The 20,631-nt window shown below is 48.6% G+C and overlaps 1 protein-coding gene across 4 annotated transcripts in view; it reads left to right on the top strand.

Annotated features, from left to right (window-relative positions):
- Positions 1 to 8,129: 8,129 nt before the first annotated feature.
- MYO1D (myosin ID) overlaps positions 8,130 to 20,631 on the top strand; it is a 157,848-nt gene continuing 145,346 nt past the window's right edge. For 3 of the 4 annotated variants that reach the window (XM_066981882.1, XM_048047787.2, XM_048047786.2), the window contains exon 1: positions 8,130 to 8,286. In XM_066981882.1, the coding sequence (XP_066837983.1) occupies positions 8,192 to 8,286 (95 nt within the window). In that variant the 5' untranslated portion in view covers positions 8,130 to 8,191. The remainder of the gene's footprint in view (positions 8,287 to 20,631) is intronic. The other variant, XM_048047785.2, reaches the window with a different exon arrangement.

Below are 20,631 nucleotides of genomic sequence, written 5' to 3'. Positions count from 1 at the left end.
GCCCCCTTGAATACTCCTCTGTGAACCTCACGCAGTTCAACAAGGCCAAGTGCAAAGTCCTGCCCCGGCTCAGGGCACCCTGCACCAGTACGGACTGGGAGATGAGTGGGCTGAGAGCAGGACCTGGGGGTGCTGGTGGATGAAAAGCTTGACATGAGTCTGCAATGTGCACTTCAGTCATTTCACATGTTTCAATCCAGAAGATTCTTCTCTGTCCAAGCCCATCACAGATTTGCTGGTCACAAGTTCAGGTAGCCAGACATCAAGTCAAGGCCCAGGGAAAAAAACTCTTTCATGCATACCTACTTGGAAACCACCAAGGTGCCCATCCAGGACCTGTCTTGGCTGTGTATTTATTTTGAATCTCTGCTAAGCTACACCCAGCCTCTACTGCTTGGTTCTGGGGTATTTTTGTTCCTTCTGCGTAGTCGTCATAGCTTTCCCAGGAACTGGAGCTCAGAGGACCTGAAGGTAATTGCTAGCAGGCTCTGCCATGCTTGGCCATGCTTGACTCGTGCCTCGGACTGCTCTCCCATAGCCAGGAGAGCTCCGGGCTCATGGCTGCCGCACTTGCAGGAGCTGGGAGGAAGCTTATTAATGGTTGCAACACAATTTTATGGCTGATTGGGAAAGCTCATGCCCTCAGGAGTCCTTTTTCCTAGAACGGTACAAAGTCTGATGATGAATGGATGATTGTCATGTTGAGTTATGCTGATACTGTGCAGCTGAAGTCACCATGCCAGGTGGTTTTTTTTTTCTTTTTTTTTTTTTTTTTTTTTCTTAAGATACAGGGATTTTTAAGATTTTGAGAAAGAGGGAAATACCTACTCAGATTTTCAACATTCTCTTGACATCAGTAGGCCAGGTATCTATGAGGCACCTTCTTAGGCATTTCACTGCATCTGGAAACTTACCCATATGCAGAATTCCCACTGGGAAACTGTGTCCCTTTGACCCAGGCTACCTTCCAGGGAGAAAGCAATACAGGGACATTGTAATTAGCCTTCAATGTCTTATTTATTTATTTATTTATTTATATTATTTTTTAATTAGGTAAATCAGAGCTATGTTTTTCTTGGACAAGTGGCCCTGACTCAAGGAACCACACAACCTGGCACTGTCTCCCTTCACAAAGAGGAGAGCAGGGAAAGCGACTGTGGCTCCGGGTGAAGGTGCTCTGCTTTATATTGCCTGAGACATCTGCACAGAGAGAGCTGATGGGCAAAGGCCCAACGTATCACAAATTTCCATTAAAGAAACCAAGTTCAGGAACTTATAGGTCACATCAACAGGGACAAGACATTCTGATGGAGCTGGATATTTATTTGGGGTATCCCTTTTTATTTCTGAAGACTAGAAAAAGGTGGTCAGCCCTTCCAAAACTCCTGCTTTGCTGCCTTTGCTTGCCGTGCTGCTGGCTTCTCTCCTAGCCCTGTGCTCTTGCAGTGCTCACACGATGACAGGCGGGATTGCAGTCCCCAGCAGATCCTTGCTGACTCCCACGGCGAGCCCACCAAACAAATACAGCTGACACCAAGTGACCCCGCAGGGCTTCCCTCACCTCCTGGGACCAGGGGATTGCTCCTTCCTTACAACAACCGGTCTAGTGAAGAAATCCCTTACTTGCTAGCAGCAAGGATTAGCGGAAGTCTAAAAAGTATGATCCACAGAGTAAGAATGAAGTAATTGGGTTGTTTGGTCCAGGGGACTGAAGGCTGGGGGAAGATGAAACAGCTGTGGAGTAGCTGACCTCCAAACTCCCTTTCAGCAGCTGCATTTCCTGTACTCCTATGATAACAGCCCTCCAATAAATAAAAGGCAGCCACAAAGAGGAAGGGAATAAACTCTTCTCTGTGTCTGTCTGGAGAGGATGAGAAGTCATGGGATGAAACTGCAGTGAGAGAGCTTTAGTTAGACATTTGGGGACTGATGAAATGTAAATACAGCAATGCGCCAGAACAGATTGCCTGACGTCAAGTCTCCATTAGTGGAAGTTTCTGAGAGGAAAAAAAAAAAAATGAATTAGACAAACATCCATCAGAAAGGGTTTAAGCTGAACTTATCCTGTGCCAGAGCAGGGGGATTTGACAGTTCATCAAAGCACTGCTCCAGCTCTGTTTTCTCTGCTTTTCTACTTCTGTTCTCAACCATCTCACAGATTCAGGTGGTTGTTTAACTGCGGTCAGCCTTGAATCAGTTCATCCTTTCCAGGTGCAGATTTTCGGATGAGATTTTCATTCATTCCCATCAAAGTGAAAATCCAGTTGCAGGGGAAGCAGTGCTACGCCATGCTGCCTCAGGCCCATGGGCAGGGTGGCCAGAGGATGGAGAGCCTCCCTGGGAACATCATGGAGGGACCAGGGAGCAGGCTGGGCTTTCCCAATGATCTTAAGGCTCAAAACCTCTTCCTTTTGTTTTCTTCTGAAGATTTTCAGTGAAAACCATTTGGATGCAATACAATGGAGGTAACGATGATTAAGGTGTACAAGCACCCCAACAAAGTGCCATGAAGTTAGGGTACAGAAGCTCTGCGTTGCAATGGTCAGCCTGGGTTTCCATCACTTTTGTTCTTGTAAGGGCTAGGTCAGTCTCCGCATTGCACCTCTCGGCAAAGAGGGGTGGTATTTTTGCCCAGGATGCTTCAGATGCGGCTACAGTCATGCCTGGTGAACATCACAAGATGTTTCCCTTCTGTTCTGATGAGTCTGGTGCTTTTGGCTGGACTCCCATCTCTCGTTAGGTTGGGGAATCACAAGCATATATGCAGACACGAAGTGGCTCATAGTGAACCTTTTACCATAGGGCAAGTTCCTTCTTCTTCAGGAACTGTAGGAGAAAATAAAAATGTCAAATTCTACTAAGGAACGAGGCAGCCCTGTAACCCTGGCAGTCCTCATGCTCCTCCACCCTCTCCCCCCAGACAGACAAACGTCCTCAGAAGGATGCTCAGGAGGAAATTTGGGAAGGGGGAAATTTCCCCTGGTTAGAAGCAAAAGCATTATGGACTCTGCCTTTCCTGCTTTCTGTTACAGGATATCTTCTGTCACACTGTATCCTGAAAGCGAATGCTAATAAACACCCATATAAAAAATGTTCTCTCAGTATAAATTGCCAAGTATTTGTGCAATAATCTTGTTAGAGACTTGGTACGGCTCATTTCTGTCTTCATAATGTCTCCCGGAAAAGTCCATAAGAGAGAGCACAGTATTCACTTTATATGATTACAAAAAGCCTGGGAACTCAATATTTAGTTTTGTTTACAGTTTAACATCCTCCTCTTTGACTAGAGAGCATAACATTATTGTGTATCCATGATAGACTGGAAATTTTTGATGTGATGTGTAATTTTCTTTTTTGCTTCCCTTTTTTAAAAAAAATAGAGAAGAGGTAACTGCATATGTTACCAACTCACAAATGGTTAATGCTGGCGAGAGCCATGGCAGCCATTTACCAGTAGTGAAGGAGGAAAGTGGCGTGAGTAATGAAATAGAAGAAGAAATATCAGAGGAAACTAAGAAAAAAGAAATGAAGTATCTATATAATTTACCAAGAGCAAAACTCATGTTTAAAAGGAGACAAAGCAGATGACCAGTTGAGGCATCAGAGAACATCCTACATAGAAATCTCTGCATTTAAGTGATTGATTTTGCCCCCAGTTTAATCCTTGGATCTCAGGATAAGCCAGCTTTCAGGGGAATTTGTGTCTCATCTCTGGTGGGTTCCAGAGATGTGGTTTTGGTGTGTCCAGAGCCACCTGGGTGGATTTCAGGGCTGCTGCCCTGGCATACCGGGATGTTGGAGCCACAGTGGCTGCTCCTCTGGACACCGTGGTGATGGGAGAAGTGGCTGCCCCACCTGCTCCTGGCACCCCCTCTTTGGCCCAGGCCAGATAGCAGCGAGCCTTTTGCTGTCCCCAGCAATCTGCAGGACATGGCGCAGCTCTTTGCTGGTGCTTGCAGCAGGCACAATGCCACCAGTTGTCTCCCACCCCGGCTCACCCCAGCTCCACAGCCCCAGTCCTGTCCCGCTTTCATTCTGCAGTTGAATGTCTGAAGACAAACTGGCAGACAGCTTTGATTCCTTGGCTCTTTTCCTGCTCAAGCGCAGGGATGTGCTCCGGGGGTGGTTTTCAGTTCAGTGCCTTGCAGCACCCTGGTGAGGGGAAGCGTGCTTGTCCCTCATCACATGTGGGACAAAAGCAAGCTATTTTTAATGCCTTTTACCCGTTCTTTCAAACTCCGCTACGCTGGAGTGTGAAGCAGCCCTGTTGCTTGTTTTTCTAAAGCTGTTTGCTGCCTAATTTAGGATACTCTGCTTGAAAGTCTCCAGCCTGAGCTGTAAAACCACAGCTGTGTTTTGCAGATGAGAGACTTGGGTTGGTTTCAGATCATGCTTTTGGAAAGGCCACCACCATCCTAAGCAAAGGCAACACAAATGGCATGAGTTCATTCTTCAGCAGTGAACTGTGAGAGCTGCAGCCTTCCCTGCTAGCCTGTGTTTTGGAAGGACAGAAGTCTTTCTCTGTTAATTTTGGATTGACAAACAAACAAACAAAAAAACTCTTCTGTGTTTAACCCTTCCATTTCTTCAGTCTGTCTCAGTTTCTATCACCAGCATAGTTAAAAGAAAAAATAGACAACATCGTCAAAAACTCCTAAAGCCTCCAAAAAGCCCTTTTAGTACCAGTAAGTGTGGGGTTCAGACATCCACTTCTACCAAAGCTGCTTTCTGGGCTGACGGAGCCCAGAGAGGGCTCTTAAAGGATGTCCACGTGGTGTAGCTTCAACAGGGTGCTCCCCTTCCGTGCATAAATCAATTCTTCCCATTTCTGAATCCAGGCTTTACATCTGGATGCTTCCCCATTAATGTGTCATGGCGGGGAGGACGAAATTGAGAACAAAGTGTGCAACTGTGGAAGAAACAAAACCTAGGGGGCTCGGGGCGAATGTGTGCCAGAGGCTGCCCATACGTAAGAAACTGCTGCTGCCATGGGATCAGCAGAGCACGCTTCCCTCTTGCCCCAAAGCAGACTGTCCAGAAGATTTTTGGGAAGTCACTTGATTCACCCCATGCTTCGGGTCCTTATTTGTAACAGAAGGACTCTCTGTTTCGAAAGCAGGGGGGTTATGAGGAGAAGAGGACGGTGAAGCGGGAGGGGAGCAGGGGGTGGCGGCCCCTGCTCTCTGTCGTGCAGGGGCTGAGGGGAAAAGCGAGGGGAAATGGAAACGTCGGGGCGAGGTTGGGCCTCGGGATGCAGGATCTACACCTCCTGCCAGGAATAAACATCCCAGGAGAGGAAAGGGTGCCGTCGTGAGGTGTTTGGACTAGAGGGAATGGCCTCAAGTTGCACCAGGGGAGGTTCAGGTTGGAGATTAGGAGACATTTCTTCTCAGAAAGAGCAGTCAGGCATTGGGACGGGTTGCCCAGGGAGGTGGTGCAGTCACCGTCCCTGGGGGTGTTCAAGGAAAGGTTGGACGTGGTGCTTGGAGACATTGGTTAGTGGGTGACATGGGTGGTAGGGGGATGGTTGGACCAGACGGTCTTGGAGGTGTTTTCCAACCTTAATGTTTCTGTGATTCTGTGTTACACTGATGAGAGGCTAGAGCCTGAGCTGGAAAACATCATGTGGAACATGAGGAACAAAGCCAGGGCACAGGATGGGAGGTGCAGAACGGCCCCTGTGGTCAAGAGGCAGCCTTTCTCTCTGGCAAGCCAAATGGCCTGGGGGAGCCAGCCCCAGGAAAGGGGCCCTCAGCCCCACCAACCCTCCTCCTTGTCCATGTGAGGGCATCTTCCAGGCCAGTCCCAACACAGCCGCCTTTGGGCACGCATGGGCCACTCCATCACAGAGCCTTGCTGAGGTCACAATGGCCACCACTGCCCCGCCTTTGCTGCGGGCCCTATAAAACAGGCCCCCCTGCAGCTGGCCACCACTCGCTCAGCAGCTAGGTCCTCCGATAGCCAGCGTACGCGGCAGGAAGGAGACTAGGAGCAGCAAGGCGAGAAGCGGCCCTCCTTGGTGTGCGAGGACAGCTATGCCGTCCGAAGAATCACCAAGAAAGAGGGCAGCTAACATGGAGAAGTGTCATGGGCGGAGGTATAGCGCCAGCAGCACGAGAGACACCAGTGCTCGAGAGACCTCTGGCGCACAGCCCATAGACACATTTAAGCGGTACCACTGGTACCGCAACGACGCGGGGAACAGGCCGCCCCCTCATCCACCCAGCGACAGGGGGCCTGGGCATTACCAGTGGCGCAGCGGTGGAGCGGTGCCGAGGCAGGAGCACCAGGCAGAGAGCCGCGCGGAGCAGAGGCGTGCCCACAGTCGGCAACGCAGTGTGGGACCCAGGCACGGCCGTAAAACAGACGGCAGCATCGAACCCGTGCGTGAAAATCAAGCCAAGAGTGGCATGGGTCCTAGGGGTGGAACTGGTCGACCCCCTGGTTCGGCACCCTGGCCGGAAAACATTCCGAATGGAAGGCATCGCGTTTGGGCTGTCCCAGGCAAGGACTGGCTTATCCTTCTTCCAAGCACCGTGGAGCCCATGGAGCTGAATCCATGAGAAGATGTGGAGGAAGAAATGGAAGTGGATCCACCTGCGCCAGAACAGACCTGGGACTCCCGCGGTATGTCTCTGCTCTCTGCCATCCGAGAGCACCGACAGCGTCGCAGGAGTGCTCGGCCAGCTCCCTACCTGTCGTCGCTCAGGCTCCATGCCAAGCATTAGCTTGGAGCCGCCAAACACCACGGACATCGCGCAGGCTTACCTGCAGGATGTCCCGGCAATAAAGAAATCTGTTGCCAATTCTCAGGGCTTGTGTGAGTGCTTCTTTCCCATCCTGTGGCCCTTGTGCGAGAGGTGGCATCCCTTCTGGGCAGAGCCTCGAGGAAGAGCACAAGAGAGGACCCAGCTTCCTTTGGGCTGCTGCACTGGGGTGAGAGGAGGAGTCCCCGAGGGCCACCATGCACCTTTACCATTTGTGAAAACAGACTGAGGTGTGAAAATGGTAGTGTGTGAGCAATTATAGGTGGCTAATTTCTTCTATTAGGAGTGAGTTTCTATATCTGAGTAATCGGTAACGAGAGACATGGAGAAGGCTGGGTGCTTGCCTCCGTCTGCACTGGTAGACGGGCTTCCCAATCTTTCATTCCCTGAACCCGTCGATGGAGGCTGGGGGAGCAAAGTCCCAGCCTCTGCAAGCGAAGAGCAGGTTCGACACCACGTGATGAATCTCAGCAGGTACAAGTCTATGGGACCTGATGACATGAATCCCAGGGTCCTGAGGGAAGTCAGTCAGATGTAGTCGCCAAGCCTCTCTCTAGCATAGCTGAAAAGTCCTGGCAGTTGGGCAATGTCCCTGGTGAGTGGAAAATGGAAACATCATGCCCCTACTCTTCATAAATTAAAACAAAGAAATGAACAAAGAGCAGTAGTCTTCAACAACTAAAACAATTAGGAGACATTTCTTCTCAGAAAGAGTGGTCAGGCACTGGGACGGGTTGCCCAGGGAAGTGGTGCAGTCACCGTCCCTGGGAGTGTTGAAGGAAAGGTTGGACGTGGTGCTTGGGGACGTGGTTTAGTGGGTGACATTGGTGGTAGGGGCATGGTTGGACCAGATGGTCTTGGAGATCTCTTCCAACCTTAATTTTTCTATGATTCTGTGAAGATAAAGTGGCTGAAGCTGACCCTGTCTGGGGACAGGGACAGGAACAGGGATGGTTATGTGGGCAGGGGTGGGGCCTCTGGATTACGGGGGTGGCAATGGTGACAGTGCCAGCCACCTGCACCCTCAACCTCCTGCCCTACCGTCGTATATCCCAAAGCCCATCATTTCTTCCCCAAAACATCGCTTCCAGTTTGCTCTCAGGTCCCCTCCCTCATTCCCCTAATCAGCACCGCTGACCTAATTACCCCGAGGCTGCCTCCTTGGAGGGGGGGCGGCCGGGTCGGTGCCAGGGGCTGCGGGCTGTGCCCGGCTGCGGGCTGAGCCCCTCTCGCCCCACCAGGGGGCGCCGTCGCCCCTCGAGTCGCCGGTGCGGGGAGGCGGCCCCGGGCCCCGCGGCCCCGCCTCACCTGCGGTGGGGCCGCCTCCCCCCGGCCTCCCCCGGGGCAGCGCGGCGAGAGCCCGGCGGCCTCTCACCGCCCCCCCCCGGTCCCTTCGCCATCCCTCCCCTCCCCACACCGCCACCATGGCGGAGCAGGAGAGCCTGGAGTTCGGCAAGGCCGACTTCGTGCTGCTGGACGCCGTCACCATGCCCGAGTTCATGGCCAACCTCCGCCTGCGGTGAGTGCCGGCAGCGTGCGGCCCCGCGGGCTGTGTTTCGGGGGGGCAGGTGAGGGGTCCCGGCCCCCCCCGCACGCCCGGGGTTTGGCCGGGGAAGCGCCGTGGTGTGACGGGGGGTGCGGTGCGGTGCGGTGCGGGGGGGGGGGCAGCGCCGGCTCGGTGAGCTGAACCGGCCGCGCAGCCGGGGGGAGGCTGCGGCTCAGGTGGCTCCGAGCCCTGCCGGGAGGCGTTCGGGAGCGGCTGGGGGGGCAAAGGCAGCTCCAGGCCGGGGCTTTCTGCTGCTGCGGAGCTCGGGGGCACCTGAGGGGAGTAAGGGGGAGCCCCGGGGTCTCCGGCTGCTCCCCCCTGCCCTCTCCCTTTCCCCCACCGTGCCCCCCTCACACCCGCTCCCCAGCAGGGACCCGGCGCCCACCGACAGGTGCACAGAGCTGCGAGGAGGCAAGCGGCGATAAAAGTCACCGAGTCCAAGGTTGCCCCGCTCCTACAGGAGCTATAAAACCGGTCGCCGCGTGCTCATCACGTTAACGTTTCGTGATCTTTACGATGCTTTTATTTCCCTCCTGAGCGCGATGGGCTGCGGGCAGGTCTCTGCTTTAATTCCCGCTTCCCCTCTCAGTGTCGAGGTCTGATCAAATCCCGGGCAGCGCTGATAGCGAGGACAGCTCGCGGGGACCCACCGTCTGCGGCTGTCTTTCACTTTCCATTATAAAAGATTCATGCCAGCTTTTCCTGATAAACTCTTTTGCCCCTTCTTGTGCAAGGATTTGGCGTTTGCCAAGAGACGCCTTGGGGACGGGACCGTGACTTGGTGGCTGCCGCCCCCAGGTTTTGCCCGGGTGTCTCTGACCACGGCGAAAGCGCCCTTCGTCGCCCGCCACCTGCGTGCCGCGGGGAGCTGCTGACAGCAGGCCGAATTAACGACGTGGCGGGCCGCTGGAAGCACCGCAGGGCAGCCCTGGCGAGTGCCAAGGGATGAATGCTGGTGTAAGCTTCCCCAGCTGCCGTAACGCGGCTGGGGAAGGGGAGAACCGGGCTCCTTCGGGCTGTTGTGCCGTGGCCTCTGAAATCTGTCACCTTTCAGGTCTGACGGCACCGCCACTGAGCGCTGCAGCCTGTGCTGCAGGGCAGAGGTGTGCGAGGCTGGGGCTGGGATCCCAGCAGTGCCCCACGTAGTAACAAGTGGCAGCCAGCGAGCTTGTTGCTCTCCTTCCTCCTGCGTGTTGGATCTTTCTTTGGGTGGGGAGGACATCTATATTTAAACAGTAATGAAAGTATGTTATGAACAAGTTGGACTTTGAACATAAGGAGATGTCAGATTGAAATAAATGTTGTGGTGCCTCTAAAAGCTTAAATTTGCCTCTTATTCGTGCATGCCGTGACGCACTAATTGTGTTACAGAAGGCTTCCAAACAAAGTCGTTGTAATTAGCAGGAAACTTGCATGTAACAGTTTGTTCTTGGGGTTTTTATTCTTTGGTTAATGTGAAATAGAAATCTAAGAGTGGTATTGGAAACAGAAGGACTGCTAAATAAATTAAAAATCAACGTAGGAAGTTAGTTCCATTTAGGAATCAAATTATTTAATTTGATTGATTTGACTACCTGCACAGGTAGTCTTTTTAAGTTTGTATGGAAGAGAATGAGAACGAGCTGGTGATTCTAGATCCTTACATTCGGTACGTAGATTTTCCTGTCCTGTTGCATGCTGATCCTGCCTCAGGATTTTGGCTCGACATCCCTGAGGTATAGAAATTAAATCTGATATACCGTAACGCATCATTTTAATGCCCGTACCTTGTTCGCTGGTACTCAAAAGCAGGTTCTTCCCTGTGACGCCAATTTAAACGCCTGCTGCTTTTGCACAAGAACACGTGAATTGCTGCAGCATGTGCAATCTGCAACTTGCAGGCACAGTTCTGCCCGCACTTCGAGGTTGTCTTGTATCTGTGCAGGCAGTGTAGATTCAATAATCTTTTGTTAAAAATAATGTTCATTTTTCTTACCTTGGTACTGTTGCCTCCTGACTTTAGGTTTGTCTGTGCTGAGACATTTGGAAAAGCTAGTCTGAATTTACCGAAAGTGTGGCTTTTTAGTAAACTTGTTAAACTCTGCTGAGCCCTGTTTGACACTGTGCTTAGAGTTCTGGCCCTACCTGCTGACCTGCCCGTGCCCCTGGTTTTATCATCCTTCTCAGGCAGCATCAGCTTCTTTTGTTTGCTGCTCTGGAGGTGGTAATTAGCAGTTGCTGATGATATGTTTTAAATTGTGTCAGACCCAAATTAGTGCCGAGATTCAGACCTGCTCAGGGGCTGATGTCACATTGCTTTTGTCACGCTGTGTAGATGGCATGAGTTGCCTTTGTGCTTGCAGTGCATGGAATAGAATGGGGAAATTGTTGCTTCTCTGTCATTAACTTCGTGGCTACGCTCGGACGGGCTCCGCCCTATTCCATAAATCCAGCTTTTTGCTGGAGCTATTTTTGTCCAGGGTCACCGGCTGACCCAAGAGGGGTTGTGCTGGATTTAGTTCCCAAGTGAGCCCAGATGTGGGTGGAATTGAAGTCATACCAGTCTCGGTGCATGCAAGGATTTTTCCCCAAGGACCTCTCTAGTGGGCAAAAGAGAAATGATTAAGTTGTCCTTTTCATTACTATGTAATATTTGAATTTAGTACTGTTGAAATGAGCTGGATTAGTGTGGCTGTCTGCTTTGCTTGTAGAAGTGAGAGGCACCATCGGTAGGTGGGTGGGCTCAAGGAGGATTTATACTTTGGTTCCCAACCACTGCGCTTTGTGCCCTGTTATTTATAGAGTCATCTTGTGATTCAGTGAGGATTTCATATTCTTAGCTATTTTTTCGTGGCTATGTCTTACAACCAGTTACTGAACTGGCAGTTTCGTGTGGGCTCTCAAGCAGTCCTTGGGTGTTACACCATAATTGTAAATAAAAGTCGTCCGATCCTTGAATTCCTTAGTTCTGAGTGGGCTTCTAACCGGCGCGTGGTTGTGATGATTAGTCATCAAAATAATTAAAAAATAATGCAGGAGTATTGGAATAGGCAGTGTGGACTTAGTGAATAGCTTTGTCTCTCTCTAGAAAACCTCCAGAGCTTTAACAGATACTTGCAACCAGTTAATGAGCAACTATAAAGTACTATAAACGGCCATATCTGAGCAGTTTGCACTTCAGCAGATACTCAGCGTTATTTACGACCGGTTCTTCGTGGGCAGCCGGGAACAAGTTGGCTGCTGCAGTGTTTGGTATCTCGATTTCTGTCAGAGGAGGTGTGGTTCATTGAAAGACCCCTTGAAACAGGGAGCCTGGCAACGTGGCCGAGCTCCCAGGCCTCGGCTTGCCGGCCCTGCGGCGCTGATGTGCTGCTGTCCTGCCGAGTGCCTGTGCCGGGGTGGCTCGGGGTGCTCGCAGTGACTGCGACTGGCTCACGGCAGGTGGAGAGGGGCAGTGGTCTCGTGGGAGTTTCCAGCAATTTGCAGAAATTGTGGCATAAATGAAACTTGGGATGTAAACTTTCATCGCTTGAAGTTTCCGTTCTAGTGTGATGAAAAAAGTGAGGGGTTGCAGAGTTTGTTTCTCTGACTCGAAGATCATCACTTCCAATATGCTTCCTTGTAAGTAAGAGGGCCACGTTGTCACAAGCATGAAATGTTTTATGTTATACGTGGTCTCTTGTATTATCCTGCAAAGCACATTCATTGTGCTGTCCTGTAGAATTAGCATTTACCTCGACAAACAAATCAAAACTCAGAGCTTTAAAAATGCTGTCCAGACATGAGAAGGGGCAGCTCGATTTCTTGAATGATCTGCTCTGCGATCTCAGCGGTGACTCCAGGAGTGACTCCAGGCTCGCTTCTCTTAGCGGTGACTCCAGGCTCGCTTCTCACCGCACCTGGGGGAGCACAGCACGAGGTGAGTGGACTCGAGCCGCGAGGCCTGGCCGCGAGGCACTGGATTCAGGGGTCTGTTGTCCCGGAGCTACAGGGCGGCCTTCAGGGTAGTCCCGTGTCATCTGCGTGCTCCAGGGCTGCCTGTTCTCCCGCCTGGTTCACCAGCAGGTGCATCTCGACTCAGCTGTTGTGATCCGAGCAAGCTGCATGTTCTTGTAGGCGTTGTGCAAATCCCCTCCTGGGAACAGAATGGATCTTTGTCGTGATTATTAAAGAATTCAAGGATGTGTGAAAGGAAGACTGTGAAAGAATGTGGTACGGTGTAATGACTGTAAAAAGATTTGTTTCCCTCCTTTTAGCTAGTTCCAGCACAAAACCATATGCAAAATGAATATGCAAAATGCTGTACTTGCTCCTCAAATAGTTCCTGGTCATCTGAGCTCCCATGTTTGAGGATGTGCTGAAGAAAGTGTTTTTTGTAATTTTTTTGCTCTTATGGTTGTCTCCTTGCACATGTTGCTATAGGAGGTCAGAATTCACAACACTTAATAAAAATATGGCTCTGCATTTAATTAAAAGACACGCAGAAGTGTGGGTTTTCTGTTTACAGAACTATTGCTTACAATGCAAACCCTAGCCTTTTCAAAGTTATCCTAAATTAAGACAGCAGTTTTGAATTCTTGTTGATTGCAGATACATTTAAAAGACAGATAATGCTGGTTATGATCGATATTTTTGGTATCGAGACTCTGTAAGAAAAATCTGGTCCTGTGAGGATTTGTTTGCTGCAGAGAGGGACACGTACCTGTGACAGTGGCAAGTACAATTATCTAGAAAGTGGTGTTGGTTTGGCCTGTGTATGGCCACATCTGCACACTAAAACATCGTGCAAGGGTATGTGGAAGGGCAGTGGGATTCTTCTTGACTTTCATTTGGGTCATTTCTTGTAAAAGAGGCAAGTTCAGTGACGAGCTGTGAGCCCCAGTCAATGACGCATGTCTTGAATGGCTTTAAAAATGAGTCTTTTACACCTTCATGTCGAACATGTCTCCCCGGCTCTGTTCTGCGAAAGCAAAGGTAAGGCTGCAGTCCCCTAAAAAGACAACTGTAGCAAAGTGAAACAAGGAATTAAGCTTTGAATGCCGAAGAGATATATTTGGATGGATTTTCTTGAGGAAGTCGTGCATAGGTTATACCTTTGGGGGCTCTCTCCCCAAAAGGCACCTACTTCTTGCATAGTATCCAATGGCCTTAAAAGTGATCTGTTTTGGGTTCTGAATGACCCTGATGTGGAAAGCTGTCAGCCTCCTGGGTTTGCATCTCTCTCCTCTTAGATACAAGAAGCTGAAGATGGTGTTGAAAACATACAGACTTCGTCACTTGTTAGGAACAGTTCTTTCTCAGTGCTGATATTGATCATCGATATCATGTGATTCTTCATCTGCATAGTGCCCTTTCTTACTTAATCTTACTGTAAAGTGTTGGAGTGACTGGGCACTCTCTGTATTCTACTGACCTTTTGACGTTGGCTTTCTTATTTTTCGAGGGCTGTCTTAAACATCCACATTTTTGGTTGAAGCTGTGGTGGGGGAGATTTGGCTTTGCACTATGTAGTAAAGTATCTTTAATCCTGGCAGAGAAAATATTACGTGAATGCTTGGTTTCATTTATGTTTTTGGTAATGAAATATTCATGTGTAATGAACAAGCTTTCCATGCCTTTAAGCCATTTTAATTTTGTCATTCTCAATGAGATATGAATATTTGAATTGTTTGGGTGGTGTTGAATTAAAAAGCTGCTGGGAAGCCTCCTCTCTGCCACCGCGGCGCTGCTCGGGCATCTGGCAGCGAAGCCATGCCGGCTTTCCTGGGCCTCCTTAGAATTACTCGGTTTGCAGGGAGCTGTCTTGTGTCAGGATTTGGAATGATCGGAATGAAAATTCCCCTTAGTCCGTCAAAACTTGACTTACGAGCTTGGACGTGTTCCAGCTTGATCTTTGCAAACGGGAAGGGCCATCCATCTCACTTAAAAAGCAAAGCCGAAGGATGCAAGTAGCAGAAAGGAGCGTCAGGGTGAGCTTTCCGGTGTCCGGAGCGAGGACCAGCCAGCGGACGGCGCCTGTGTGAATGAAGCAGTGCGCGGGGTGCCCAGGGCAGCCTTTGTTTTGCCTCCGTACGTGCTTAATTTGTAGAGTTCTACTGAGCCTTCTGCACGTCTGTTATGAACGCCTTCTGTTCTCGGAGTGAGAAGTTACAGTAGGCGGTGTGGGTGAGGTATAATAATGAATAATATACGAGGGCAGATTTATGAATGAGATTAGTCCTCCACGATACCTTACAGTTTTAAATTCTCATGCTGGTGATGCTGTGCAGCAGACCTGCTGGTCCTGGCCTGCCAGCTGCCACCGAGCTGTGTTTATGACACTTGCCACAGCACGGGTGACAAAACGTGACGGGAGGTAGCAAGCTGGGGAGTGGCTTCAGGTGTGGAGAGAAAGCCTTACAGATCAAGTTGTAAGCAAATTTTGTGTTATCTGAATAGGGCATGTTCCTTTTTTACATCTCTTTGTGTAAATAGCTGCCAAAAAATTGTTTATAAGAAGTATATCAACAGAAACTCAGCTGCTGATTTAGGATTTCCTCAGCAACCTTTTTTACTTTCATCCTTGCCTCTTCCCTGCAATTATTTCGTAGTCTGATGAAGTAATATGGATCCTAAAGATCATCAGAGTGGGCAGGGTGTCTGTTTGTGGTGCTGTAATGTCAAAATAAGTACAGCATTCTGCTTGCATATGTTTGAGATGGCATGTGTAGCCTGTGTCATCTTAGCTGAAGTCATTTATTATTGCCTTCTGAGTTACACTAGCTAAAGATCTGGCTTTAAGATCTGCCAAGTTTTTACAGCAAGTCTTAGCTAATATTTCCAATGAGTCTCGTGGTGCCCTTTAGTCAAGAGTCCTTTATATTGACTTCTCTTCAAAATTCTGCTTCTTCTGCTGGTTTCGCTGATCTGCTGCTCCACCAACCCCTTGCATTCCTTTCGGGCTGAGCAAGCTTTTAAACTACCTGAGCATTTCCCCTTTAGTCATATTTACTCGAATTCCTTTTATAGTTGCAGATCTTGCTACATACTTGGTGGTTGCATCATCACTCTTGTTTCTCAGTCCCTCAGTCAGGATTGCATCTCACTGTGGAATGAAAGGATTTTGAAAGGGGGGGGGAACAGATGGCTGCACCCAGGTTTGTCTGCGAGTGTTAAATAAGGGAGCTGTGCCTCACTTTGTACCAAATACTCGTTTCCAGCTCTCAGAAACAGAGGCACAATTTCTGGAAGATGGCTGTTCCTTTCATGGCTTTTCAGTTAGATCTGATGAGACCTCAGCTCACGTTGCCGTGTTCACGTACCGATATTTCTGTCTCTGTTAAACAGACCATGGAGGGGAAATAAGTTTTCATTGTGAGGCTTCCAAGTGTTAAAAGAACACCTTGGATGTGAGGCTGTTCTGTCTTTGGGATTGAAAAAGGGGCATTAGATTTTAAGCTGTTGAAAAGGCTTCTTTTCTTCTGACCTAAACCATTAATTTGATCCTCTCTCTGTTTGCTAGGAATGAGTTTTTTGAATTCGTTGGATTTATTTCAGCTAGCATTCTCACCTGGTCTGCCTGGGGCCAAACTGCTGAAGGCTGTGACAGGACAGAGGACCAGTTCTGTTTGTAAGTAGTCATTTAGATGGATCTTAGAATATCCCTTGTTGGAAGGGACCCACAAGGATCCAACTCCTGGACAGATGCTGTCAGAACCCAGCAGTGAGAAGCTGAGTCAGGAAGAAGGGGGGATCATGTGAAGACCTTTTCAATAAAACAGTTGCTAATGATAAGCCAGGGGACCCACCCTCATTGTCATCAATGTTCTCGCAGTGTTCCACTTTGCAGTCTCGTCTGTAGAAGTGTGACCGGTGCCGGGGCACAACCACTCTTACTGCTTTACCTGGTGACAGTGACGGCACTTTCCATTTTGCTCTCTGATTTCAGAGCGGTTTTCTGTGCGGACTTTGAATTTTCTCCCTGAACAGCATTGGAATGCTCGTGTCTCACCACTGTTGCGTTACGTCCCATTTACCTGTCTGCCGAAGCATTTTGCACCACGCGGTTCCTGCTTGCTGTGGTGCTGCTGGCCATCCATTCTGGATTTAGAAGTTGGCAGTGGTCTGCCCTGCGGCTGCCATTTGCCTGCTTTGACCTGGCAGCCCCGAGGGACGTGAAACTTCAGCAAGCAGCAAGTGTACGATCCTGTCTGATGAAGAGCATTCTTCCCAGAAAAACGTGTTGTCTGGTGAAAACGTGGCATTAAACCAGTTTTGTGGTCTGTAGATAGCTGCTTATGTGCCCTCGTATCATTTCTCATCCTTGGATGTTTCTTGCTGTACTCCAGAGCATCAGTACTCTCACCATCCCTCTGAAAAGCGCCGTGCTGCATGCCCCTTCGTTACTCCTCCTGCTGATTTCCTGGCTGTGTCTCTATAGCTATGGTATCCCCTGGGCCATCCCCAATGCTCCTCTCTCTCGCCATCGGTGCCTTTGTACAGATGTAGCCCCTGCCTATCCGACCCCTTGCTGAAGAGGCCGTTGGTGTGTTCTCGGCACTGCTGATGGCCGAGGCGTCCTCCCCGGCCCCACCATGATCTTCCTGGCCGAGGTCTGCTCCCGAGGCTGAGCACGCTCGTCTGGACAGCAGCGCGCTGGCTCTGCCTGCTCCACCTGATCAACCCCCTCTGCTCAAAGCTGTGGGTTGTTCCCTGCATCGTGTATCGGGTCTGAGCCCAGGCTGTGCGCACAGCTGGATCTCTTGCTTAGAGTCACCTTCGTGCTGATGTTGCGCTTGCTTGGCCTCTCAGGCCTTGGCAGCCCCCCCTTTCCCTCACATGCTCGTTCAAAGTGCATCCACAGAGATTGTTTTTGCTTCCTGTTTTATCTGCTTCACCTATCTCTTTGCCTCTTTCCTGTTCGACCTCAGAAGCACAGCTTATCTCCTTCCACTGTTTATCAGTTTCTCCCACAGTACGGAACCATTAATAGGTCTGCCCGAAAACTGTCTGACAAGCGTTTTTGTACTTTTCCCTTGCTCCTTTTGGCACAGGAGAAGAACCATATAAATTTCAGCAAAGATAATGCCCCCTCCTTAAATGTCTAATTTATGAAGGCTGCACAAACTTTGTCGTGGTAGGAGGTTTGGTATGCTGTAACCACTGATTATCGTGTTGATCTGTTCAAGTAGTTTCCTGGTTCCATATGGGATCTGTGCCCGGGGGAGTTTGTGTTCTCTTTGGCTTGGACAGAGCCTTGTCTGATGCTATCGTGTCTGAAGTTGGTCAGGTAACGAAGGGTTTACCGAACTATCGTGATCTGTTCCCATTCAAGGTTGCTGTGGCTTCATTTGGGAAGCCTGAAGTTCTTGCTGCATCTTCCTGTGGAACAAAAGTTTTGGAGCGAGCAGCTTTGTGGCAGGACTCTGGCTTGTGCAATGTGATGTGCTCCAAGTCGTGAATGTTTAGCTCAGGGTAACTCCGTCTCCGAAGCTTAATGTTTTAAGTTTGTACTTCTGTGCTTGTCTCTCCACACATGCAGTCTTGGTTATTTAGATCAAGCCGACTATGTGGTCTTTCGCTGAAACTTCTGATGTCCTTTGAATGAGTCTTTTGAAATGAGGCTCCTGATGAAAAGATTCTTAATCTGTGATGCAGACCAGGCACGCGTTGCTACCCCTCAGGCGAATTATACTTTGGGGAGTTAGCTGAAACTTTCTGAAAAGATTCCCATTTAATACCTGTCTTCCACTGTAAGCATCAGAGTCATCAGTGCCTTCATCATTGCCCTGTTTCATTTATGGTGGCTAGGACAAAGCCACAGTAGGGAAACTGGAAACTGAAGGTGGCTTGAGCAATTCACTGCATCATTCCGTCCAGGAAGCAAGACGATCGAGCACAGGGAACGCATATTTTAACAGCTTACTGGGTGGCAGCAAAGGCTGTTTCACAATGAATAGCGAGGAAGAACAAACTAAAACAACAAAAAAATGTGCCACTGTATGAACAGCAAAGCTTTCTTTTGGGAGAGCTCCTCTACAGTATGTTGAGATGGTAAAGTCTGGCAGAACAGTCAGCAAAAACTGGTGGCTGTAAAGGCTTTTACATCACGGTTATCAAGAGCACAATGAAGCTTTCATGTGGCTAAGCATCTTTTAGATGTTTACAGTGAAACTTTCTCTTCTATTCATACTGCTAAACTTGAAGTAAATAGGTTATTTTGTTTAAAAGAATGAATTTTAAAGCAAGTTTCACCTTCAAAGGAAAAATCTGACTACCTTTCCTTGAGGTCTTCTTCCCATGCACTGTTTATAAAGCAGCTGGGATATCTAGTTTGTAAACTTCTGAGGCTAGAAATAGTATTTTCCTGTTCTCCTTAATACCTGATGTGTTCCTTCTTAATCCTGGGTGTAAAGAGCAGGGGAACTAATGAAAGAAGACTTGAAGAGCTCTGAGTGTAATTTAAGGCTCTAGAAAAAGCCCAGAACATCAGAGTCTGAGCACCAGGACTCCAAGTGAGCCTTCTCAGAAGATTGTTGCTCCTGCGTAATGCAGAGTGCGTATCTCTTCTGTTTGCTTCTCAAAATACTGGAAAGAAGCTATGCTGCTTTTCCTTTTGTTTGCAAGGAGAGAAGTACCCCGGTATTCTTTTAAAGCTGGATGTAAACAGCTCCTTGGAACAGTAGCTATTAAACTTTGTTGAAAAGTGCTTAGCAATGACAAAAAAATGTTATTTCCGAAAGGATTTCTGTAGCACTGAAGGTTTTTTTGCAAATGAAAGTCCAAATTTACCACAAAAATGTCCCTGTAACCTCTTATAATTCAAAACATATTACTTGCTTTTCAAAAGCACAGGCAAATTACCAGGGAGACTTTCTAAAATAAGACTGAGGGTTAGATGTATAACTTTGTGGACAATGCCTCTTGATAATAAAGTGTTTCCTTTTTTGAGTTTCATCTGTGTCGCAGTAAGAAAGTAACGTTGCTTTATGTGGTTTATGTACTGACCTCTTCTAAGTGACGAGAACACTAATGTTTGTGCATACGTGCAGAAATCGGTATATAAAAAGGAGTATATTCATTTCCCTTTTTCCTATTAAATGTAGCATTTATGTCTCTAGCAAAACAAACAATAGAAATCTTGTCTCTCCCCCCTCCTTTTTTTTTTAACATTTTTTTTTTTGGGCTGTACTGCATCCTGGCTTTCAGGGATGCAGACATTCCTAAGCTAGACATCTCCAGTCTCTGGCAGCTAATTCTCAGAGTCTTTATTAGTTATACTGAGCTTAAACCACTTTGAGGAAACGCCAAGAAAAAGTAGATATGTGAAAACCTTTATAAGCCCGGTGTAAGACTGTGCAAGCCAGACTTGATAGGAGACTGTAGTCAAGTTGGACAATTCTGAAATAATTACAAATTTTTTGCTTAATTTTTCCAATCGCTTGATAGAAAACATGTTTTCCATTAAGGGCTTACATTTTTGGAGTCTTACAGGGGGGCTGCTTATTGTCAAAATTGAGTCTTGTTTTTCACTGAAACTTTTCAGCTGCTACTCTCTCCTTCGGGACCATCGCCCCGCTCATGGGGGCAGCAGTGGGGGGGCCTGGGGCGGTGCGCTTGGTGCCCCGCTGGACCTGGACGGCTGCTCTGGAGGTAGGAGTGTGAAAGCCAAGAAGACTTGAGGGTAGATACCGTCTTCTAAAATATGGTTTGTATCATCCCCCATCATGCAAGGAAGAGTACCTTATAGTAATGTAAACTTCAATGTTTTCATTCGCTTCAAGAGTGTCTGTTTTTTTTTTTAGTTTTTGCTTTTCTCTCTGGTTTCTGAATCTTTGACCCTCCCATTTAGGAGTCAAGATGGCACCTGGTGCTCGCTGCACGAAGGAACAACTGACGTGGCTGTCTTCGAGTGGATAGATCTTCCCTCTTTCCAGGGCTTCTCTGATGTGATCACACTGTTTTGAGGCTCTGGTGCTGTACTGTAGGCAATCAGTAGTGTTGGTGGTCAACACGAATTTTTGCATCACTGAATTTGGGGGGAAACTCTTTAGTCTAGATCTTGGTGTCTTCCTGGGAGTACTTCCTGCAGCTCATTCGTAACTGATAATTCAGCTGCTCCGCTGGGATGATCCTTACTAAGATTAGTGACTCGACCCTGTGCAAATAGACAGATCAGAATAATTTTGCTTGTTTTATCGTATGAACTAGCTTGGGAGCTGTAAAAGTACATTGTGGAGCAAACAGACTGTAGATGAAATCGTAGTTCAGTAGTAGCTGTAGTTCAGCTCATTGTAGTTGAGTCAGGGAAGTTGTTGAATTGGGTCATAATCTTTTAGATGGTTAAAGTCCATCTGATTC

The sequence above is a fragment of the Anser cygnoides genome, chromosome 22 (genome assembly GCF_040182565.1).
Source record: "Anser cygnoides isolate HZ-2024a breed goose chromosome 22, Taihu_goose_T2T_genome, whole genome shotgun sequence".
Taxonomy (NCBI): Eukaryota; Metazoa; Chordata; class Aves; order Anseriformes; family Anatidae; genus Anser; species Anser cygnoides.
This window is presented reverse-complemented; position numbering and strand designations above follow the sequence as displayed.